Source organism: Accipiter gentilis, chromosome 13, assembly GCF_929443795.1.
Source record: "Accipiter gentilis chromosome 13, bAccGen1.1, whole genome shotgun sequence".
Taxonomy (NCBI): domain Eukaryota; kingdom Metazoa; phylum Chordata; class Aves; order Accipitriformes; family Accipitridae; genus Astur; species Astur gentilis.
Window position 1 is genome coordinate 16,931,603 of NC_064892.1, and position 26,585 is coordinate 16,958,187.

General features: G+C 34.8%; 1 protein-coding gene across 1 annotated transcript in view; it reads right to left on the minus strand.

The window, feature by feature from the left end:
* Nucleotides 1–4,305: 4,305 nt before the first annotated feature.
* The window catches only part of SCEL (sciellin), a 31,931-nt gene continuing 9,651 nt past the window's right edge, over nucleotides 4,306–26,585 (minus strand). Inside the window, exons 6-9 of the mRNA XM_049815666.1 lie at nucleotides 24,876–24,941; nucleotides 20,151–20,222; nucleotides 19,858–19,932; nucleotides 4,306–4,423 (exon numbers count right to left, since the gene is read on the minus strand). Coding sequence (XP_049671623.1) covers nucleotides 4,306–4,423; nucleotides 19,858–19,932; nucleotides 20,151–20,222; nucleotides 24,876–24,941 — 331 coding nt within the window. The remainder of the gene's footprint in view (nucleotides 4,424–19,857; nucleotides 19,933–20,150; nucleotides 20,223–24,875; nucleotides 24,942–26,585) is intronic.

The window sequence follows — 26,585 nt, forward strand, 5'->3', positions numbered from 1 at the left end:
GTTGCAGAAGTGCCTGAAAACATTTTTAATTTTCTGCACTGCAGACAGAAGTCCTACCTTCATGGCAGTTATAGTGAACACATGTATAGAACAGCCTACCTAGTATTCATAACAACAGTATTTTTAACAATTTTCTCAGATTTTTTTTCATTCTTATGTGACATCAATCTGTACTTCCTCTAGCTACAGCTGTTGGTGTTGGTTTTGCACTACAAAATGAACTGGTCTTGCTCCTTTCTACTCGATGATAAATCTACTGTACTAATACTTAATCATTCCCAGAGTTCCTTATAATTATGTTGGAAAGGATACAAGTTTTTCTGATTTGGTATTTCCAAGTAATGGGACTGTCCAAATTATCTGAACTGAAAATATCGGGTATGTGTAATTTTTTTTTTTTTCCCATGAGGTAAGATATTACTGATTGAGCAAATATCCTTATATTTGGGAATATCTTAACTGGTGTGAAAACATAAGAGTTTTTAACAGCATTGTCATGTGAACCTATTCCTCCACATCTGTACATAAAGTTGGTCATTACAGACACCATTCTCACAAAGGAAGGAAATTTTGCAGAGCCAACTCTATCACTTAAGGCATTGGCTATTGTTTCTATAGATATTTTAAAATGTCAGCTGTGACAAGCCTAATGTAATATTAGGCTGCTGAACTGTGTTAATGATTTGATGGCAAGATCCCACTGAAAGGGAGCTCTGTATGAAAAGCTGTCTGACGAGCCTAATAGTGACTTCCATGGCTCTCTTTTGTCTGAACACTGGAACGCTTATGCAAAATGTCTGTGTCCTTTGATACTCTACAATGTTATTAATGTGTACTTACCGATCAGAAGTAGAGTAAACAGTTTTGATAGTATTTCCAGTTATATTTTCTTCATAGGCACCGTATGATGATTTGCTGTGAAGCAGTGAGTGCATAGCAATCACTAAACAGTACTTTTTATTTTTAAAGGCTTCACTACACTGATGATAATATGCAAATTAAACTAATGTAACAAGCTTTTGAAAAAATCATCATACTTGGTGATGAGTTCTTTTTCTGTATTTTCACAACCATTAAGAAAAATATATCAAACAAAAAAAGCATGAACTAGAAATATAGTGTCTTTAGACTGTGTTCTGTTGTTGAATGATTCTTCAACATTTCAAAATGAAATCCACAAGCCCATTGAAGAAAATCTACATCACGGTATTGGGTGTGCCTGTGCTGATATCCCAGCCTAAATGATACATATCAGGAAATGGTAACACACTGCATTTTTTTCTTCCCCCCCCCCGCTTCTTTCACTAGTCCTCAAAAAGCTGTCAAACAGCCAAACAAAATTACATGTCCCTGGAAGCAGAGTGAGAGTCTTTATAATACAGGCTGTTCAATGTGTGATATGTGTTTACTACAGTAACTGTATTGTTCCTTCTAGCAGAGTAGGAAGGAATATACTGAATTTAACTATAAGGGAAGTCAAATCTTCCTTTTTTAACAGTCCCAGTTCTAGTTACTTAACTGTCAGTTTTGTTTGCATGGAAGGGATGAGCACGTATGTGACAGCTGAAGAAGTCATGTGCTATATGTTTTGAACAGTTCTGAACTGATTTAATTATCCTATTCCTCCAGAAATTCATAAGGTATATGGTGTTTATTAAATGTTTCGTATCGCTCTTGAATAATGTTTAGCAATGTTAGCAACAATTTTTTATAATCATATGTATCTGCAGAACATGTCTTTTTTAAAGGGAAAGTATAAGAGACTGGTAACATGCATATGTAACATGTTACACAGCCCAGATACACTTTTCTACATACCGGCCTTTTACAATGTGTATATATCTTACTAGATTTCTATTCAACACCAGAAATGTATTAAAATTGTACAAGCTTAAATGAGAAATGTTTTATTTATGTTTCATAGAACATAGCAATATGCTTTTATTTAATAGTAATGTAGCAAACCTGGGTTTGCTCACCACAGAGAATCTCCTCAGATGAACACCCAGTGCTCCATTTACATTTCAGGCAAGATGAAAGTAAGCTAACTAAGTAGGAAAGCAGACTGAAGCTAAGTGATCACCTTTTGAAAGAGTTTCTCTGGCTACTTTTGCCCTGTCCAAGCTAGGCAGGTGCACAACACATGTCACAGGTTGGAGTATGTTGATGGTGCCTGAAGTCCCTTGCTATAGTGAAAAGTGGCATAGGAATATCACCTGTCTATTCCTATAAAGTATGGGCCTGTGTGTGCTTCTTTTTGTTAAGCTTATTTTTCCCGAATCTTCCATTTAACTCATTGTATTTAGCTGCAGAATCTTAGTGCTGAGTCAGGCTGACATTTCAAATGATCTAGTTAAATCAGGGTTAAGATCAGGGCAAAGTGAGTACTGTGCATTGCACACTCAACATAATGGGGGTATTTAGATGTAGCATGCCTGAAAATAACACTGTTTATCTTACAGAACATTGTATAGAGAAAAATACTTTCCTCAAGTGTCCTAGTGTAGAGAACAGAGTCCATTGGATTTTAATAACTAGCTAGAGTATTACAGTTGAAATACACAAACATAGATACCACATCTTTAAAAAAAATATTATACTCTATAGAACAAAACCACAAAGCTACAGCAAAAATATTCCTGAAGCATCAGTTTCTAGTCTTGCCAACTGAAAGTGTGAGGAAACCCAGAACCTTTTCAAATAAATGCATAGTCTGACAGCTTGACAAGACACTAAGTTAAAACTGAGCCACAATGCAGCCCGAGAACTGCGTATTTGATCAAGTCCCTTCTTTCAGTTCATATCACCCACTCCTTTACTTGCTATTATGTGACTTGTTTATACAGCAAACTACTCAAAAATAAATACTCTGTAGAACCTATTGCATAAACCCTGAAAGAATAACCTGAAAGACCATTCATTTAGTAAGCTTTCATGAATTAAATTAGGATTAGAGCTTCAGGTAGGGGGCATACATTTTGTCAAGTGTAAGTTAACACTGCATATTGAAGCGCATTCTTTGTCCTGCCATTCCTGTATTATTGTACTCTATTTTAATTTTCAAAGATAATCAGAACATTACACCTCAGACACTGTATGTCTACAAAATGCTGCAAAATGTTAATTAATTTTTGTACTGAATATTCATTTTGAGTCTTAAAATTGTATGCTGTTTGGATTTTCTTTTCTTCTCCACCACTTCATGGCCTTGGCCTTCAAGGCCATGCAGAAGTTTTAGAATACCCAAGTTTCAACCACACTCCAACCTCCTAAAGCAAATGTAAGAAAATGAGAGATCAGAGGCTCTGTGCCCAGTCATACCCACACCAAGGCTCGGGTGTGCATAAGCTTAAGGATTAGGACATTGGCCATAGTTCCCATAAAGTACCAGACTGTGACTGCTATTTACCCTATTAGTAAGTCTATTTCCCTATTAGAAGATTTCTCCTCTCCCTTCCAAGTCATCAGCCTTGATTCAGGCAGTTCGCGACCACTATACAGCCATCTACATTAATATTTAATTAATCCACATAGATGGGTGGGTTGGTACTGAAGAGAGGTTTTCCTAATCCGAAAAGGCCTTTCATTCAGGAATTACATATTATATTTTTTGTTGTCATGTTTCTTGAAAATACATTTTGACAGTGAAGAAAAAAAATATTGTTTCCTTTGTTTCAATAGTTTCCTGTTACCAATAGACCTGGTATTTATTTAGTTCTATTAAATATCCCTACACCACATTTTTTATTCAGATTTGCAATACATTTACTTGTAGAGGCAGAATCCAGCTAGAGTAAGAGTATTGCAAGATAAATGGTTTTTAAAAGTTTGTACCTGGTCAAAAAGTCAGAAACCCATGTTGCAGTTTCAGTGATTGGTGTTGGAGACGATACATGGGTCAGATTCATCCCATATAGTTTTAGAAACTTAACAAGGCACTTGAGTGAAGAGTGCAATGTTTTCCTTACAGCCTCGGAAAGAAATAAGCTCCCTGAGAGCATGGTGTACCTAACAAGCAGGAGAAGCCTTTCCTCTATTGATTATATAAGAATTCTGGTTTAACTGCTCTCCTAAATTCCATGCCTCAGCTACATCTCTAGAGCTACACAGGGTATGTCTCGTGCTCCCCACTCTGTGCATTACAGCTATGTTTTGTGGGCTTCTATGGGTGGGATCCTGGAAGCAGAGTTTGGAAGGGCACTAGTATGATTCCAGAGACCAGTGTGAGGTTTCTAAACACCCCTGAAATTTCTTGCATAAAGATAGTTTCTCTTCAGTTTTTTGCAAGAAATGGCACTTTAGATGTTATGGTTCATTTAATTGTCCACAGTACCTGGTCTTTCTTTCACTGTCACTGGAGTAGTTTGTTTCTGGGAGATTATTTGGAGCCCTTGAAGGATTTGCGTATGCTTGCTCAGTTATCCTAAAACAAGAAACCACACAACAAGAAAATAAACACTTTTTAGAAATAATTTTCAGCTACCCAACTTTTAGTTACGCTTACAGACATAAATATAGAAGCTTGGGCTAGAAACAGTAGGTAAAAGAAATTTATCTTTTTCTTACTGTTGTTAAATTGTTGCTTGTGAAAAATAATGGAATCATTGATCTAAAATTATAAATCCTCTAGTTTATGCTCATAGATATATTCATATCAGAAACTTCATCTAACTTTAATAGAACTCTAGTTTCCTCGAAGTGCCCACTGAGGTTTTCAACTGTGCAGTAAAGTCTCAGTGGTTGATAGCATTCTGCATTTTCTTGGCAGTATTCTGTAATGTTTTATTCTTGTTTTTGCTGTATTTTAGTTCCTAGTTATGTTTTTATTTGAAATGACCAGCTAAACAGATATGTAGACTCTTATTTCAAAAAGCAGGATTACAATTCCAGCAAAACCCTGTCTCCTGCAGTTTTCCCTGCCACAAACATGACATGCAACCAAACATAAAAATAAACCCTTTCAGACAAATTATAGGATTTAAGGAATAAGTGCTAATAATGTTTTTGATGATTTTACAAAGCAGCTCAGACAAAGGCTGCTCTTGTTTGGTTCTGCCAAAGGTTATATTCTGAAACAACTTGATGATTATAAGCCTTAACTCTGGATGTTTGGGCTGCAGCTTGATTCATTTCAGTGAGCTTGCCAAGGTCTGAAGCTTTGCTAAATGAACCTCGCTCAGTGCTGGTCACTGTTTTATATGCATAGCATGCTGCATGAAGCAGCACCCTTTATTGTGCTTGACTGGTAATCTGACAGGCCCCCTTTCAGAACTAAAAAAGAAACTCATTCACCGTAGATACTCAGTGTGTGCTTCTCTGGTCAGACTGTCAAGTGGGACTGCTAGGATAAAAATATTTTATATTAAAAAATAGCAAAACTGCTTATGTATACAGATAGTTGCTCTTCCTCTTCATTTAGATATACAACTAAATGGAAGACTCAAAAAGACACCATCAGAATGGTACCTAAAACCATAATACTAACTTCACTTTAATTGACCAAAATGGTTCTTAGTTTTTGCAAATAATGAAACCTAGTAGCAGTGAAACTTTTAAACTAGGAATGCATTTACTTATAACGCTTTGAGATGCTAACAGCTGAGTTCACAAAATACCTAGATAAACACAAAAATATTTATGAAAATGTTATCACTAGGCATTTTCATTCACTACAAGACTAGGTTTGAGTCATTGCTTGTCATCAAAATACATGCAGCTATATTGTTATATTTGATTAATCAGGCACATTCCAGAAATAATACAGATATATTACTCAAGTTATGCAAGTTCTGCTTGCTTGTATAAGGAATTCACATTTTCTAGTACCACACTAAACAGCTATAACTCTTGATATTGGCTGTTTAAATTTTAGAGAACTATGGATTGAGTCTCACCGCTTTTTTTTTTGGTCATCAGCAGACTTTACTTCAGTGTGATCACCAAGGTCCTCAGCTCTGTGAGAGTGAGAAAGACCTCAGAATTAATCAAATTATTTTATTAAACCTAAACATATTAAATGAGTTGAATTACTTATGTTGAAGGAGAAAATAATTATATGCATCTCACAAGGAAGATTCCTGACTACATTGAGTATGTATCACAATTGTTTCATAACATAAGTGTTTAGTTAGTTATGAAGTAAGCATTATCAGTTCAAACTTCAATATTTTTCAGTTTCTTTCCAGTGTGACACTACAAAAGAATGGCAAACTACTCAAAAATGCTAAGTTCATTACAGTATTGTAGGATAATTCAGGCTGGAATTCAGGGACCTCAGACCAGGTTGCTCAGGGTTTTTTCTAGTTGGGTCTTGAAAAACTGCAAGGACAGAGATGACACAACTCTCCATGCAACCTGCTCCACTGCTGGACAGTCCTCCTTCTATCCAGTCTGAATCTCTCTTGTTTCAATTTATGACTGCTGTGTCGCATTGTGTTGCCATGCCACAGGTGATGGGCTCGCCTACATCTTCTTAAACTGACTATGGCTCTATCATTTTAACTTGATAATATAATTTCATTCAGGCACCAGCACCATGAGCTATGGAAATGGCTGCCAAAGTGTGTTTGCTGTGACGTTACATCCGGCCCAGGTTCCTGTTGCAACTACTATTATCTAGGGTTGTATACAATCTTTAGGACCATATGACCACATTTATACTAGTAACTCATAAATCACTGGCTGTGAAATAACTGATTTTATATAATAAATGCACTTATTAATATATGGCATCTATATAATATATTAATATAATTTTACATTAATATTTTATAATAAATGGCCTGTAATTAAAAATAAAAATGTTATCTATTGAAGAATTGTTTAAGATGAAAAAAAAGGCCACATTGATTCTCATTTGAAAATGAATAATGATAATAAGAAAAAAGAGGGGGTTTTAATTTATTTATGATACTCCTCTTTTGTATTTAAAGGACAATTTTTAGTTTGATGAAGCATTTCACATTTATTTAAAGAACTTTGGTGGTCATGCACTGACTGTTTAGAGTTGCAATAAGATAAAGTCAAGTACTACCTGCATTTCTTCCACACTGAATTATTTGTATTTACTAGCCTGTATTCAATTAAGAATTTTAAAAAGTTAAAATTCTATGGTTTAAATGAAATAAAAATATTAATTTTGATTCCTCTAATGATCTTTACAGAACAGAGCTAATACTAATATCCAAGCAACCACAAACATTTTATAAGTATATAAGGGAAAGATTATGACAGCCTTGCCTCTTATTTTTCTGACCAGCAGTATTTATTTCAGTAAAATCCTCAAGGTCTTTTCCTCTGAAACAACAAACAAATACAACTGTTAAAATATTCCCCCTATCTGGGAAGAGGTAAAGTGTAGTAAAAGAAAGAAATATATTTATGAACACATTTAAAGGGAAAAAAAGTAAATCGTTAGTTAAGTTTATGTTCAAAATTTGAAAATACTTATGGGTTTGACCATAATAAGAAAATATGTTTACATTTTTTCAGTAACAGGGTAAAGTTCTGTACAATTAAATAAAAAATATTATCTAGTACAGCCAAGAAAATAAAAAGGCTTTGTTTAATTGTATCAATGCAGTAGTTTAAGACTGTTCTTTGCCAGTCAAGACAGTGAAGGAGAAACATGAACTTTCAAAGAACTTAGTATTCATTTACAGGCTCCCGGCAGCTTAATGCTTGTTTGCATCATTAATTTGCAAAAAAATATGTTTTTATTTAAACTAAGAAACTTCTACTTCTTAAGACGACACCTAAAAATATGTCCAAATGTCCACATATTTTTGCTTTTGGAATGATAAGAAATTACCTCCATGTGTCATCACAGTTAACACTTAAAGCATTGATTATGTATGTACTTATACTGAAAAAGTAAGCATCCAAAGACTCACAAAGTTTACATAGAAGGAAACACCTTTTTTTTTAATTTCATAAATACAATTACACTAGTGGTTAGTTTTTCCTCTGGAATTTTTAAAAATTATTTTAAAATGGTTCAGCAAATTAGAGAATGGTATGACCTATGAAAAGCACTCTAACTAATGTAAAAAACCCTGATCCCCTTTAGGTAGAAGTAGGGAGCAAAAGGAAAAGACTAAGCTTTGTGAAGCTGCTAACTTGCTCACTTCAATCCATTATAGGCTTATTAATCTTAAAACTTTGGATGTCTCCTAAAATTCAGTAGTGTCTCAAAGTATTGGACTCTACCCTAATAAATTCTCTGTGAATTAAAATTTGCAAAAAAATCAGACTCAACTTACAGGTTAGTGCTAAGTGGACAAATACATATGTATGTATGTATACATATATGTGAGATTGTCTGCTGTAAAATAGATAATCACATTAGCAACATTTATGTGCTGCTACTGTTTAGAACATCATTCTTGAAGTTATCTGTAGAATTTCAGTGTTAGGTGTGACAAATATTACATCGTTCTTACTAGCACTGTATACTGGCAGATCCTCCCTTTCCATATGCTGAAGGGCTGCTTACGGACCACAAGATACTTTGCCTGAAACACACTGAACTGATGTGCTGTTCGGAAATGTAAGTTCAAGCTGTTCTTTACGGATCACTGCCCTTGCTGAATGAAACGCTTTGTTACACCCTGTTGGGGCAACACTTATCATCCATGAGTTCTGCAATATTTTGTTTAATGCCCCTTCTCTAACTATATTAAAATATTTCTTTAATAATTTTAGTGAGGAAGCATATAAGGCATGTATGGAAGCTTGCCATAGATATTTCTTGTTCAGCTGATAGCGTGCATGTCAGTTAATTAATCTGTACTTTTATACTCATCATTCTGTATAAGGAATGCTACTTATTAATCTTTAAACTTTTTACAGATTTGCAACATTACCTTTCCTGACATTCTCACAGTTACAAACTACTCACTGCCTTAGAAAAGCAGGGCCTGAGAAACTTTGAAGACTTACTCCTTATCACTTGTGAAAGAACTTGGATTTACTTTGGTGAGGTTATCGAGATCTTGGTTCCTTTAAAGACAGAACAAAACCCAGATCAAATCACAATTAGTATAGCCAGCTGTCAATTAGCCAAATTAAACACTCACTTAAAAAGAAATTATAATTGACACATTCTTTATGAAAGACAAAATTAAACTGATGAAAAGTTCAAAGCATACATCATTTTAGTAATTCAAAGATATTCATAGACACAGCCATATGCCCACCATATGCACATAAGCACACACTCTTCTGGAACAAGAGGACCAAATTATGTTTTGGAAACAACAAGTTATAACTAATACTTATGTCAAAAAGTATAATTCCTGCTGAACATCCATCATGGACAACTTCAAAGAGTACCTCCCTTTTAATATGCTATGATATAACAAAAATCTTTACCAGAAAATACAATTAGCCAAGTATTTCTGATATGTGCATGAACACTTTCTTAGCTAAAAAGTAATTATGGACTAAGTCTTTCTGGATAAATCAGCAAAAAGTCCATTAGTCTATTTGGTAGGCTATCTAGACCAGCTCCTTCCCAGTTAAACTCTCCCTTGTCATAAGAAATTTCATGTTGAAACTGAGCAATGCTGAGAACTAGTTACATCCACTGATCCTTGAACTTCCATAAAAGAAATAGGATGTGATTTACTATTATTATCTGATATAAGGGGGAAAAAAAATCTTCCTTGAATTAGATCTTGTTGGTTAATTAATTTTCTTTTTCAATATACTAACATTAAACAGGTAATATATATTAATGTAATGTAACTATTAGAAATATAAATCAATGTCTTTAATGTCTTTTGTACTCTTTGAATGGAACATTTAGTAGTATCAAGTCAAAACATGGGGTGTTGCTTTGACTGCCTTTATTTCCCTTCAAAGGGTTGCGCTGATGTTAACATTTCTATAAAACACTTCATTTTGATGAAAATGCATTTTCCAACTGCAATCTCCTCTCCTGAAGAACTTTCAGCAACTTTACCTAAAAAGTTACTATCTAGTAACCTTAACTCACTACAAAAAAAAATTGAAAAATTTACTCTTCAAAAGAAAGCAATGGGAAAAGAGTGATGCCCATGATGGCATGACAGTCCGCCAGCTGTAGGACCTGTTCTGTAACCTGGTAGTCAACAGTGTTCCATACAGTCTCATTACTGACATTTCATTCTGAACAGTTCTATCATGAAACAGCATCTCAGTGAAAGATAAAGACAGCCTTTTCAGATTTCTTCTTGGTCATGTTTGCCAGCTTTGGGTCTCTCTTTGATGAGATTATCAAGACCTCCGTTTGCTTAGGAATGAAACAAAACCAGTTCAACGCAAGGAGAGTCTACTGCCACTTAACAAGAATTCCATACCAGTCTAATAAATCTACATATTATATATTTTTGTAAATTCTCTTTATATTATCACAGATTTCACACTTTTCAGAGTTTTCCTTCAGAAGCCAGAGTCTTGTGGTTATCCAAAATTATCCTTTCCTTTACAAACTGGATGGCAAATTGCTTCCTCAGTACTTGGAGGTAGCAACACTAAAATGATAATAAGTCTAATAAGTCCACAGATAGTTACTTTGTTGGCTTATATTTTTGCTATTTGTATTAAGAAAAAACCTCCAGCTGTGTATGTGTCTGGCTTGAGTAAAATATACATTATTATTCTTGTCTGCTGTATTCTCCATTCCTTTATGTTCTTAGAGGTATTTTAAAATATGCATGTCAAGTCTTCTATAAAGCCTACTGAAGCTTTGCAATTGCAGCTACCTCAATTATGATCTTTATGTGCTATGCAACCCTCACATATGTGTCAGCCTCAGTGTTGCACATTCACCCAAAGCACAGAAAGCAAGAGAGTTGGGCCTCCTGTTCATTCTGGTTGCAATCATAGGATTATATGCAGTTTACTCAGCAGGGTTATCAGTAGCCTTTCTGCTTACTTCTGCTGACTTTCACAGTGTGGAGCAACAGAAAGGCTGTGACAGTAGCAAAGCTGTGCCCTGCAGGCCAGTATCCTTCTATGTCGGATTTTCAAAGGAATATAAGCATTTGCAGAATCAAATTCCAATACATTTTTTATGAGACTTAACTCAGTAGAACAGATATGTTTGAAATTTTTACTCATGGTATAGATATAAAATATTGTATTAACTTTTTTACAATTTTCAATTTCATATTTTTTAATAATTCCTGGGGGTTCTTCCTTCAGAATCAGATAAATTTACTGAAGACACCTTCCTATAAAAATAAGCAAATACAGTGTAGGTAAAATATGTTCCCACCACTAGAACTTCTTGTGTTAACCTTTGAAAGAAATGTTAAAATATCTTAGTGGTTTTTTATCAAATGCTACACAATTGAATTAATAACACTATAGAAATTGATTGTAGAACACTGGGAATGTGTTATATCACTTATATACTTGTTCTTCTTGTAGGTAACATTTTTCTGTTGACAGGGAAGGAAGAAACTCCTGTAGATCAGCAGGAAAGATTCTGGCTTTAAAACACAATCTTTTTAAGTTTTCACATGTATTTTAACACTTTTCCCGGATAACTTCAGATTTGCTTCACCTTAAATTGCTCTGTTGACTTTGCACAGGGTTTTCAAACAAAAAAAAGAGGAGTTATCTAAAATAGTTCAGCCTTGACCTATTACCTGTTTGGAAATCATTGTGGGGGTGGGGGGTAGGGGAAGATTTACAAACTTCAATAATTTAAGAATCATTCATTCAGAAATGTGTGTACTGACCCATATTAATCCTTGGTGCAACTCAAGGGATAGATGAGCTAGTTCCCTTCTGCAGACTTTGCAGCCAACAGCATTTTTTTACTTCCTCATACATTATTTTCAGTGCTTTGAGTATCCCAATGGCTTGCAAGGAAGATTTTACTTACTGTCCAAAGGGATAGTAACAAAAGTAATAAAAGTCTAGACTGCATGTGCACTCCTTGTCAACTTGCAGCCTGATTTATAGAACACCAACACTGAAGAGTGCTAAAAAGTGAACAGAAACAGTTGCAGCTGCAGATTACAGCACAAAAATACATGCTGACTGACCTGTTCAGCTATGCTTTATGGTTCCTATGGAACAAAACTTCTGTAAAACATAACCGTTAGAAGAAATTAATTTATTGCACTGGTAACATTTCTCAAACTTTCACCCTCATGAAACATCTGCTTGACATGACTGCAGCAAGTAATCAGGGCTGACATCTTGCAAGTTCTTTGCCTTGAGGTGGCTGGCTAGTGCAAAGGAGAGGTCATACGATACGCAACTTCAACTGCTGGTTCAAGCATAGTTCGGGTTATTAGCAACTGAAGTTAAAGTTTGAAAGCTGTTGTTTATAAAAGGATAAGATGTAAAGCAGGGCAAGCTGCAGGACATAGTGGATAGGTCAGAACTTATCTGATTAGGTTCAGGGCATACTTTTGCTGAGTTTTTTAATGTCTCGTTGTTAGCAAAGCTACATTTACTTTAGCAATAGCACACAGTGGGTATCAGTGTTGACATCACCACATAACCCAGTCTCACATTAAAAATTAGAGTGGATGTGCAATACAGAGCCTAAACAGAATTTCAGTTTAGGTTTCATCTGAGAGTTGTTAGATGCTAAAAATCAGCAATACAATGTATACCTTTTCTAATACTTCTAAAAGAGATGTCAAGTATTAAAGTGGAGAAGAGACTAACATATATTCATACATTAAAGAAGCTCCTTGAATATCAGAATATCAGATGCAGTGAAAGGCTGTTGTGGAGAAGGTTTTCCAGTTGCAGATATAACTGTCATTTGAAAAAATAAACTATTTCAATGTCCAAGGATGGCTGAATTGAATTCCTATTTCTTAAATATGTCAACAATTTTAAAAAATATAGATGATGATGGAAAACAGCAGCATAAAACTTCTACACAAAGCAGTTTAGACAAACTTGGGGAAATATCTTTCAAATATGGTAGGTGGCTTGTAATAGATGCTGACATTTTTCATGGGCCATTCCAAAGGATGCCACCTCCAAGCATAGTATTTTCAGAGACAGACATTACATCACTGTGAACATTCTGCCTAGAGTGCGTATTTTTCAAAATGGATGAGAATGAGGTAGGTCAGACAGCCTGCCAGGAGAAGAATATATAGTTTGCTCGTAAATTCAAGAAGATGAAATATTTTAATACCCCCATAGGACATGATTGGAATTTTTTTAGGAGCACCTAACTCAGGAAAACAAATATATACTTTTTTATTCTGCATAAAAATACTTGGAACAGCAGTACAGAGGATTTTGTATCACATTTTGTACCAAAGGATCCAGTATTGAAAAAAACAATGAATTTATTATAAAATAAAAATGTTAAGACTTAGAACAAGACCTAGGTGTGTTTGTTAGCATCACTGAAGTATGGAAGATAATTCTATTACTTCATTTACTTTTTCCTTTGTAAGGGACCACTTCCAGAAAAAAAAGTCTATTCTGCCTTTAACATCCCCTTGCACAAAAATGCTTAAAATAGCACTATGCATCTACAAGAAAGCCCCACTCTCAAGGCCAGAAAAACCTGTGTGCAACTGGGCCACTATGGGCTTCATGCTATAAACTTGTTAACCATGAATTTTGCTGCTGCTGTCTGCTATTTTGCCTCTAGCTGCCTGTGTAAAATAGGATTAGAAATTTGACAACTAATGAAGAGAGTCCAGCAGAATAAAAGGCTAGCAAAGAAGATAAGTAAAATAGGTTTAAAAAAAGCTGTCAAGGCACACTGCATGCAAAATTTATGGCTTAGTTTAACCAGACACTCCTGTTCTGCCATATCTTGGACCCCTATGCCTCTCAGACCCAAACAAGAAGGGAAATTATTTAGGGTTTGTGTGATAAGCTCTCCAGAAATTAGCTAAATTTCAAAAGCTTAATATCTCTGACCCTGAAACAATATCAGCAAATGTTCCTTCATTTACAGAACAAATGTCTTTTGTGTTATCTCATTTTATTAATGTTGGGTATCTAATGTCTTCCTTGATTTAATGTGCAAAAGACCTATGGACATGTTCAGTAAGTAATCTTTAAAGTTATAAAAATGAATGTATGATGCAATCACAAAGTATGATTTTTTCCCTCTTATGCTCTGTATTAAAAACTTAGATAAATTGAGTTGTCTACATTTTGCTTTGCCTTTCAGTCTGCATTTGATTTCTAACTCAGTTCACTTGAGATAATGATCTAATACTTTTCAGTCCTTCTGCTCTGTGAGATCTGTTTGTGAATCTCATTTATTTCAGTGGATAATAGTTCTGTAATTCTGGTTTAACTGGTGACAAGTCAGATCACCATCAAGAAGGAAAACACAAATTAATCCCATCCAGACATTCAAGCACAGCTAAAAGTTTTTTTGGTTTGGTTTGGGGGTTTTGGTTTTGTTTTTTTTTTTAATCTTGAAAACATTCAGGTAAAGTTTCAAATGGCATAGAAACAGGAAACATGAACCATGCCTACAGAGCTTTAGTGATGTCATTAGTTATTTGATGAAAGCAACGAAAACCTTTCTAATGTTTGTATTTGCAAATTGGGAAGGCAATGAAGAAAACAGTCAACAAAAATAGATTTTAAAAAGTTTGGTCACATTTTCTGACTGTCCTTATGCTAAGGCCAAACTGAGGTTGAACCCGGACATGTGTGGGAAAGAGTGAGAAACAAAATTTTAAACAGGCCCAAACCATGCTCTTAAACCTTAAGTATCAGACAGGAAAGTATGTGACCACAACTCCCTAGTCATTCAGTGAATGCTTACTTAACCTGTAAAAGTCTTGCTAAGCCCATTTCTAGTTCCAGCTGTTCCCTAATTCCTGAAGGCATTCTTGCCTTGTTACCTAGGATTTCATCATCCCTCTTTGCTGATACACAAACAGTCCACAAAATACCCAAGCACCAATATTGTAGGTGTTGTTTTATGGACCAGAAAACTGAAGGACCACACAAGTTTCACAAGACTTGCCGTAATGTCTTTAATCAGTGCGGCACTTCATGTCAAATCCCTGGACACTCAGTGAGGCCAGAGGCAGATCTATTAAAGGAGTCATACACAGTATTTTTAATAGATCTCCATCTGTTTTCTGATTAAAAGCCCTGAGCAGGATAATAAATCTACTGAGGTGACTCCCTCTTTCTAATAGATGATATTATAAGAGATATATAATATTTCTAAATATGATACCAAACAAGCTGCATCTGTTGTCCTTTCTTCAGTGATCTCTCCCGGTTGACCTCCCACAAAGCATTCCGATCAACAGTTTCTTCTTCTGACATGATGGAATATGCAAAGACCACACTAACCAAGTCTCGCTAGAACCTTAAGGGCATTTCTGACCTAGTCATGTCAGCACAAAAGAAGACAAAACCAACCGATTGCCAACTGGACCTTCCAAATCTGAACTAAAAGAGTTGGTCTAGAGTACGTTAAGTATGTCAGGCATCTCACTGGATAAAGCTTAACATCATGGGCCCAGCTGAATTTTGATCTGCCATCCGTAGCTTCTTTACTGTCCCTATATCATATTTTATCATTAGTATAACTGAGAATGAATAAAGAAGTTCTTTGAGAAAAGAGTGGCATTTATTCTGAAGCAGGGTGCATTTCCTTCCACACCACTATGCTGACTAATCAGTGCCAGGAGCCCTCATTCAGCCCTTTCATCAGTAACAGCCGAGGATGAGGGAACAGAAGAGGTCTGCAGTCAACTGTGAAAGCCAATTTATACTGTGCCAAAACCAGTGTAATGCTTCACCCAGAGGATTTTGGAGTTAAATACAGAGGAAGAAGCTGTTGATCAGAATGTTTTATAGGAAGTGGACTGGGAAAGATCACTGAAAAAAGGAAAACAACTTATTCAGTTTTGCTTGGAGGATATGTATGACCCTGTAAACACTATATTAACTTTTCAGTTAGGAATAATGGGCTTGGATCTCTTCACATAAGCTCTGCAACAGGAAATCATTTATATCAACATGCAGAAAAGCTGTAAACTGACATTCCACTGAATGCCTGATCTGTCAGAATTGGGAGGCAGAAGGTCCCTGTCACTAGAAAATGCCTTCTGCTGAAATGCAAAGATGTATCATCAAAAATGACTGTATTAATTTGTACTATCAAAAACAATTTAGAAAGTGTAAAGCCACTTCACTTTACCATAAAGAAAAAATTGTCATTGTAGCCAAAGCAATATCTGGCTGCAGTTACAACTACTGAATTATGGATATGCCTACGTGAGTTCTGTTTTAGTATCCTTGTTTCCAACATTTTGAGTGACGTAAGTGTCCTCCAGAACATTTTAGAGGTCTCCTGAAGGTCTCACTAAAAAGTGAAAGCAAACAAAAAAGACATCACAATGGAAAAGTCACACAGGAATACCTGTGTGGGAGTCATGCCTTCTAATTTTGGTCATCTGAACTTTAGCCGAACCTAAGATAATTCTCTAGGATGTTTCCAGTGGCTGTTTGGAATTGCCTGTCTCTCTCCATAGAACAGATTTCTCTCTTTCATGTAATGGGAACACATAATTGGCCAATGCTTCAAAATGCACCTATGTGTTCTTTCAGGTTTGCGCTCTTTGCAGCTTTAGAACAATAAAAGTTTTATCAATAAATGTTCACTTAGGAGACCTGACATGATGGTTTTAATTCCATTGGTTTGAAAAATTCCAAGTTGATACCAATTTACTCAATTTTTTAAAATAATTTCAAAAAAACCTGAATCTTATTTTTTCCACTCTTCAGAGTTGCCAGATGTTGATAGACACAGAAAAATGTGTCCTTGTTACAAGAGGTAGTTTAAGCACAGGTAATTAATGTGTTCTTTCATGGTCTTTTATAATGAAAACTGGCAACACATGTCGAGTCAAAGAGGAATATCATTAAAAAGGAGCATAATACAAACATATTTACAGCATTGTCTAAATTTGCTACTATCTAACAGGAGTGATTATAGTTAATTATCCTGTACCATATAAGAAAAACTGGTACAGAACTAATATTCAATGTATGGTAATTTATAGAAAATAAAATGATAAAGAGCCAAGAACATACTATCTGCTTAATTATGTCAGAAAAATATTCTAGTTCCTTGTTTCTTTTCTCTAGAAATTGCCTCTCTTACCCACATACATACAAATATACAGCTGCAACATTTTCTTCAAGCTAGCTCTGCTGTTGATGGCATACCAAAAAGGCATGTTTCTGTAAAATTTCTACAATATGCCCTGTGCCCCTGCAGACTAAGAGTCATTCACTGGTAGCAGACAATCTCACCAAGGATGCTTTAAGAGCTGAGTGAGATGTCTAAGTTCTTATATAGCCCCTGTTACTATCACTTCAAAAGCTTCTCCTCACATACGTCCAACACAAATTCTGATATACCTATGCAAAAGAAAAGATAAATTCATTACTTCTACAATTTATGAATTCTTGGAAATACGGCTTTTTGATTATTCTGCATCTTTTGGTAGTAATACCTTTGTTACTGCACTGGTAAATGTGGCCCACTGTGCTAAATACTGTTACTTTCTGTATAGATCACGTGCAAGCAAGCAGCGTAGTTGAATACAAGTGAACACCATATAAAAGCAGTTTATAGAAATACACATTTTTGATCCTAACTATAATCATTAAGGAAAGATCAACTAAAGCTGTTAAACACCCTTGGGATATTTGAAGTGGTTTAACAGTATTACCTACAGAACATGGTTCTTTAAAACATGCTTTTTTTTAAACACCTGCAGTTAATGGTTGCAACAATTCTGTAATGGAAAAACACAGAGTGAGAATCTTGGATCTTCACTGAAGTGGAAACAAAACACAAAAAGAACTTGATAAGCAATGAATAAAAGACCCATTGAGTAAATCAGAAAAAAGTTTCTGTAATGTATCCATTGCAGTGCTCATACGCTACTGCATTTGTAAGATACCAAGAGACCTGATTTGAGGATGACCTATTATGCTCTGAAAAACACACAATTATTAGACAGTGGTTATCTTTATTTTTTCTGGATCCTAGCCTACTTATGTTGTCTAGTGTACCTATAAATGCCTTAACTAATCATGAGATGCCTACTCCATTCTGTTAATCATATCCATGAGGTGGAGGTCCGTATGTCCATGCCTCCAGATATGCTATATATATTATTGTATACTCTGTGTTTTAAGATGGATGCCACATCTAACTGTTGTACTTGAAAACAATGCAAAAATTGCTTTTTATGTTAACAGAATCAGTGTTAGGCCTTGCATGGAACAGTGCACAATGAAGCTTACACTTTTAGCCAAAAGAGATAGTATCTGACATCCTTTCCAGGTAAATCCCTTCCAAAAGATTTTCTGTGTATTGCTGACCAGTTTGATAGAAAACAATTGCCATTTTCTACTTATTTTACGCTGAAATTAATTCATTATTCCTTTAATATCCCTATCAGAATCCTGAGTGAAAGACAAATAATCAATTAAGTATGACTTTAAAAAGCATGACCTGAAAATCTTTCCATTCTAAGTAAAAATATAGGAAATTAAAATATGTAATATAAAATATTGTTTTAATAAATGCTGGTGTTACCATTTACTTCCCCTGTGTGGCACAACCATTTTTTGCCAGAAGTGTAGTATTTATATGACATCTTTAATAGAAAAAAAGCACTTCTGCTGACAGCTGCTTAATGCATTTTTGGTTAGCGTAAATTTAACAAAAATCTGTAGTTTTATGAAGCTAACACAGCAGCAGCAGATGGATGACATCTGAAGCACAAGCCAAATGTAAAGGAATTGTAGCAGGAGTAGAGGGGGCTGAATTTTGCCTACTAAGATTACAGGCTACTTATAGTTTATATAGTGACACAAATAGCTGTAGCAGCACAATGTTACCATAGAAACTTGCAGACCAGTAAAATATTCCTTCATCTCTCCACCAATGGAGGGACAGGAATACAAAGCTTGATATGGTAATGAAAGCCACCGGGGGATGATGAATGTGAACTGATTGAGGGTGAGGATTAAGTAAGACCTTAACAAGCCTTTAGGAGTGAAGAATGGCCGTGACTTCCCTAGTTAATACAGTGGCATATTTAATTTTCTAAGATCACCCACATTTGTTGGCAGGAAAATATTTCACTGAAACATTGCTTTTTTCCTAGGGATTACACTATCAGACATCTTTTGGATGTCTTTCTTAATTATTTTGTACTGTTTTTACATACTGGAGGCTTTGGGAGAGGGGAGCATGATTCAAAATAATATAGAATGTGGCTTCAGACCCCAGAAAACTGTACTTTATGAATCAAATTAAATAAAATTATCTAATTTAAACTGATTTTAGTGTCTGCAGTATTTAATATTTCCAGGTAAACACTGCAAAATGAGCTACTGTAATTCTCAGTGAATATCTGGAAATCTATTTCTAATTCACTCACTTTTTAATCGCATATTCAGGCATTTTATTCTGGTCAAGGTCAGAGCGTCGTATTTTTTGCATGGTTATTGCTGATTGTTTTGAAAAATGTAACATCTCCATCAGTAGAGAACCATATGATTTGCTGAAACTTCAGTAAAAAAAAATATAATAAAATTTCTCTGTCTTTTCCACCAATAGTTTTCATGGTATTCTGTACACTTTCCAAGATACATTAGTACATATGCCATCTAACTCATACTACAAGAAGAAGTCCATCTGTTCAAATGTACTAATTTTGTCACACTAAATGGTATATGTTGGGGTTTTACTATTTAAAATGTTAACACTACAATGCACAAGTTGTTTTTTTGTTTATATACATAGTAGTGTGTAGATATTACCTCTCCCACAATTTATTGAAGACCAAAGAAAATATACTGTATAATCCATACCACTTCAATTCATCTGTTTCCAAACATTTGCAGCAACTATCTATATGCTGCTCTTTAAGATTCAGGCTAGACAGACTGAAAGAATAAAAAATTAAACATCAGAGATAACTTATCAAGTCAATAAGAAGGAATTCATAGTTTGTACTTCTGGGCTAATTGTTAGGACTAGGTAAATGCTGCATTTATCACACACCGTGTCCAAATGAGCTATCAAATATGGAAATCAGAGTACTTAATATCACATTTATCAATGTTTATCAAAGCACTGTTTTCATTATATCTGCTTATGTTACCTTGCTGTAGCTTGATCATCCACATCAGTCTTTGATTTCTGAGGGGTAACCTGATCTGATGAAAAGGCAGCCCTGCAATAGGAGTGGTGAAAACATACTTAAGGCACAGGAAGATATTTGGAAACACATTGTATCATTGAAATGGGCTATCATTGCAGATGTAGTATTTCTTACAACTGTAACCACAGTGAGATCGGATTTTCTTTGGGAAACTTTTTTGGTTTTTTTTCTTTAAATATCATATATATATATTTGATATAAATATACATAATATATATAAATACGTATATTATATATATGTAAAGGATACATGTATAAAGAGCTATGTAATGCTTTAGTTCACTGGATTACTGCATCCACTGAGCTTTTTGAAAAATTACTATTCTAAGACTAGCTGTTTTTCTAGCGTGGATACACTAATAAAGCAGAGTTTCTTTACTGTGTCAAAATTATTTCAGTAATAAAGGAACTTTTAAATACTTCTCTACCTTCTACCATTTCCTACCTGCTAAATAAATTTTACTTATTTAGTAAAGACTAGCATTTTACTTGTTTAGCAAAGTACTGATTTTTAAAAAATTAAATAAGTAAACAATTACAATGTCCTATTTTTCTTATTTGTGTTAACAGTCAGATTGGCCACTACAGGAATACTAAAATTATAAGAAATTATAAGAAAGGGAGGAGGTGGCCAATACAGTTGGAAATAGAGTTATGTGCTTTAGAGAATCTTTCTGTTAGGATGGCAAAATAAACCATGACAAGTTGTGTAGCTGCCATGAAATTACAGGTTGGTTAAGTGATCTTTTCCTAATTTAGACCATATGAAATGCACATTTAATTAATTAATTAATTTAATAAATTTATATTCAAAAATTAGAGCAACCTTTGCAGATACTCAAATAAGTTTAGAGTACTTTACATTAATTCATCTTATGTTAATGCCTTCTACTACAAGCCTTTGCATGTGCACAGGTTTTTAATTTACCACTTTTTTTCCTTCACTTTGCTCACACTCTCTTTTTCACTCCCTCTTTAGACCATCAGTTTAATATAAAGGACTATTTGCCCTAACAACATATATAACTGTGGAACTAAATTTGTGAAGCAGTTTTTAATTTTTTATGCAGTTACAGTTGGTTTTTCAATTTGAATAAATATCCAATGAAATGTTCTAAGCGATGTGAAAATAATTACATTTCTGCAAGGAAGGAAGTCTTCTTCATGTGCTTCTGTGACACTGACTATGGAGGAACCCTCCCAGGTAGATTATACAGTCTTTGTATTATAAATAAATGTAAAATAATAATCAAGGGTTGTGCACAGGAGTGTGTTTCATTTCTAAATCTGCTAAGAAGCAAAGTAAAAAAGACATACATCTTTGGAGCCTCTGAATTTTCTGAAGTGGTCCTAGAGAAAGAAAAGAGTAAACATTTCAGAAACAAAGTAGCAAAATGCTAGTATTGAAGAACTTTGCAAGATTTTAAATCAATCAACAGCAATTAATTTTATTTTTTCTTCCTTCCAAGATGGTATTTTTCTTTGTTTCTTAATGTGGAACATAACTTTTTTAACTCAAGTAGCATAATACTAAATTCTAATCATATTCTTATACGTTACTAAGACAATCATTCTTCAGTTAACATCCTCCAGTCAATCACTCTGATCAATAGTGTTTTGTTTTCAGCACACAATTCACAACCAAAAAACTCAATTACAGTGAGCTGCTTATATTCTTAGCTTCAATTGCAATTTCTTTTAAGTGTTCTGTAAAGTGTGCTTAATCAGCTTGGAACTGAGGCAAAGCACTCTGGAAGTTTACATGCCATGCTTGACTATAGAAGGCTAGAATCAGGTCTCAGAATCAGAAAAGGTAAGTAAATAATAAACCTTGACCAAAAAAACCCCCACAAAACCGTGATTGCTGAACTCCCTTCCTGAGGACAGCAGAACAATCTATCATTTTCATATTTGAAGAAGACACAGCTCTTTACTCCACCTATCATTAAGACTGATAGTGACCTTTTAAAACTGTGGTTATTAGCATCTATACATAGCACTTTATTACTTGAAACTCACAGGAGAGTAAAAGACTTTCCTTTGGTGACTATTATTAGTTGTAGTGATATTCACAATTTGAAATAGCTTTCACATCTTCAAAGCACTTTTAGATGATAAACAAATTAATCATTTAATGCCCGTCACTGTTTAACCAACTGTCCTTGGTGACTAGATGATCCAGGAAGAGTCATGAAAGCTTCAGAAAGAATATGTCTGTATTTCGGTCTTCTCTGAACTATGAGAGTAGAGGAGTAACTGGATAATTGGTGTTGAGAAGGACACAGGAATCCCAGGTTTTTGTTGGAAGCTGGGCAGATGCCATATAGAGGATGCATCCTATCCTATGCTTTCAAAATTACCATGATTATAGTGAGACATTGAAATGAAGCCAGATAAATTCATCACAGTTGACATATTAAAAATATCTAGTAAGCATTGACTTAAACCAAAAAAACTTTAGCATCTAGGAGCTATCCTGCTGGGTGGTGAGTGACTTTTTGAATCTTGGCTAAACAGATGGACAGTAGTAAACACAGAATAAGATTAAAAATAATTGCTAAACTTGTTTTTAAGGATTAATCTTAAAGTCTTCCAGTGACAGAGATGTCATAAACTCCCTAGGCAATGGTCTACCAAGGAATTATACCTAACAAGACAATGTATCCATTCATTTCTGTTTCATTAATTTTCATCACTGATATGCATAAGACTCATGTTGGAAGTTTCCCAGATTAAGACTAGGGAAGCACAAGGCCATGATGCAGCCAATAGGGGACCTAAGCAAAGAATATCACAAAAGTTCATTCATTAATATTTTAAACCATCCATATTCTGCTTTTAGATGAGAGCATAAGAAATGTTCTCTGTTCTCTTTCTGGTCTGCCAGAAAGCAACCACAAGTTTAGAAATAAACATTAAACATTCAACTGCAAGAAACTTTAGCCTGAGCTTTTCTTCTAAACTATTTCTTGGACACCATACTGAGAGCTGACTAAGCAGATCTTGAGGTTTTGTCCACACTTAACCAAAAGGGCCCAGGGTTAGCCCTGGCTGTCAGACCAAACGGCACCAATAGATTCCTGCCCTTAACGGCTAGTCGCTTTATAGCAGATTTGTCTTGTGGAGAGCAAAACCATGAAGAAAGCATACAAGTATTGTAGAAAAATTTTGGGAGGACTTATGTAACCTCAAGTCACTGGCACTTCATATACCCAGACCTTAGTCAATGCTGGGCATCAAGCTGCTAGGAGCCCAAACAAGTATTTAGGTATGGGATGCTTTCTCTTCCCATGCCATCTCACTCATCAAACTCAGTCCCTCAAAGAATTGCTCTGTTGCCTCACTCCCAGAATCAGCTTTACCCAAGAATTAGGAAATAACTAGCAATCATCAGTACTTACTGTTTAGTTTCCACAGTTTCTGTTGTGGGCTTACTACTTGAAACCAGGGGAGGCATCCAAGATTGCCTGTCAGTGTTAAATAAATTTTTTAGTATTAGCTTAATGCTGTGCAGTTGAACAGCATACTATGAATGCTAGAATGTCAGAAGTGATGTAGAAATACCTGGAACTTCTCTTAAATTATTAGTGTTTTGAAATACTGCATGCAGATACTTTTTAGAACTTTTTTTTTTTTCCAGACAACTGAATGGAATTGAAAATAATAATTTTAATTACTGTTGTGAAAAACGTGTTCTCTGACTCTAGGTAGTCTTTTCTGCAACCTGAATGGTACAAATAAATGGATGATTCATGGGAAGGACAACCAGAGAAAATGCACAAAGGAAAGGGTGTCAAGTATCAACCCAAGAAACACATTCAGGCTGGTATTAGAGGTCACATAAACATCACAAGCACTTTCAGTTCTTTTTTTTTGGTTGGTTTTTTTCCCCTCAAAACTATGAATCCAGCAATTGTTTGTGAGGGAAAAGCAATTGCACCATAAACAGTGCAATTCAGTGATGGCCTTTCACATCTTCAGAGAGCCTGAAGAGAACTACTGGGCTGAAAACACCATAAACTTCCAGTGAACAAGCAGCGTTGTTAATATGAAAATGATGACATTTTAATTTCTACTTTCATAATTCTACTGATCAAGATTTTTATGCATGAAATATGGAAGAGAAAAATCACAAACGGACAGAATCTGCAGCTGGGAAGGATGCATAAAAATATGGCTATCACCAGCAGTAAATTTTAAATTAAAAATGTAGTTCTGTGTTCTACACCCTGTTTTTAGTCTTGCTCACATAATACTATCTGACATCCAGATTTTTAAAGCTAGCTGTGTATCATGCAGAAAACTCTGTGGTTCATATGTACTGCAACAGCACAGAGTCAAATTCGGCATCAGAGATTTCAACTGGTCGCAATTACAGTGAGCTATAATGCTTTAATCTTAGACACTAAAAAGGCATACGCTACAGCATCTGTTGTGGTATGTCCACTGGGCTCACAAAACTGGCTCTACAGAGACGAACTTGCAATGCAGTTCTCCCATGGAAAAAGTCAGAGCATGCTAAAGTTTATTTCTTGAAGCTTGCTGAGGAGTTAGAGCATGCTAGGGGAGAAAGTTGGTAAATTTTTTTAGGTAATTGTAATACATTACTGAGGTTTAATAGTGCTATATGTCCTCTGGCAACCAAGCAATGAAGGTAATGAATACCTTTTTTTCTTGATTGGAGAAGTTGCAGCAGTGTTTGTGGATGCTGCATTAGGAGTCCAAGACTGTCTGTTAAGGAAATATACTTAATTAATTAACCTTCAATAAATGTATAATTTTAAATTAAAAAACAATATAAGAAATCATATTTCTACTATCAAAATGAACCAACTGTGCATGGTAAATGGTATGACTATATTTATATACGTCAACTGAAATTTTGGAAATACCTCAAAGGATACAAGATTTGACACCTTAAGAGATTCTGATGCTTAGAGAACAGATGTGTTTTTACCTGATATAAAAAGTGATTTTTGACTTCTTAAAATCTTGACTTCTGTACCTACACTTCAGTCTTCAACTACTAAAATATTAATATCCTTATTTTTCATACTTTAAGTTTTATGGTTTTTATTCAATTATGTCAATGCTGCTCTATTTTATGATATGCCTGTAAAAGGAGCCAGTATCCCTCATACTCCTAACTATATGAGTTCCAAGTCAGTGATTTTTCTCATAAAGTTTATCAAAAAGTCATTGTCTTGTCCTGTGCAATACTTAATGTAATGAGAATAACTGAAGAACAGAGCTTTACAAATCATTTTATTGCTCTCTAGCAGGAAAAGGTATATACTGTTTAAGTCTCGCTTGAGTCCCGCTTTAGAATTCATGGCAGGTCTATTAAAAAATCATCTCCAGACAAAATAACATAAAATCTAATTTATATGATATTTCATGTGTCATCATCACCATGATTTACAACATAATGGTGCAAAACCATAATTTAAAAAATGACCTAACTTGAACTTTAAATGCCAGAGATACTCATTTGCTCTTCAGAGTAATATCTCAACACTTTTCAAGATGACATTTAATGGCTGTGCTCAGTCTTCACTAGCAACTATACTCAGTGTAACTTGTTACTGATAGAATGCTACTGGCACTGATGAAGGCACAAAGCAATATATTTGTCCCTTTACATTTATAAGTATGGTGGCTGAGCTCTTCTGACTTTCATTTTTTAAATAAAAATTTCAATTAGGTAAGAGCTGTAAGTTCTTTAGAAAATAAACTTTCAGTGTTGTGTAGTCATATTACATATATGAAGTGGCCACCTCTGAATCATAACAACTTTTTAATAACAACAAAAATTTTGTGTTAATTTATTTTAAATTTAAAATTAGTTTCTACCTGTTTTAAACAAAAGACTGATCTTCCGACAAAAGAAAAGCTTTCCACTGGAAAAATCAGTTAGCCTGTCTACCAAAATAGTATTTTGTATGTTTTGGTAGTCAAGTTTTCCACCGGCAATGTTCAATGACATTTTCCACTGAAAACCTTCATTAGAATTTTTTCATGTAGTCTTTCCTCAGAAATACATACTGTATTTGGTATAATTCATGCAGAGAAATGTAGAGTTCTAGAATATACCCGCACTGAACTGTTTTCAAAACGTTCTCATTCTTTCTTTTTTGTATTTAAAATATGGTGTTTCTTAAATAATTGCTATGCTGAGTAAATGTGTAATCTGAGTTGGTGTCTCTCTTAACCTATGTGGAGAAATAGGCATTTTTAAGGAAAGTTCCTCTTATTCTAAAGAAAATACCTGAGTGACATCAGATGAACTGTCCACCAAAAGACCCTTTTTCTCCTCACTGCCTGTAGAAAGAGTCTATGAAAACCTAGATATAGATGTCTGCACTGCAGATCTCA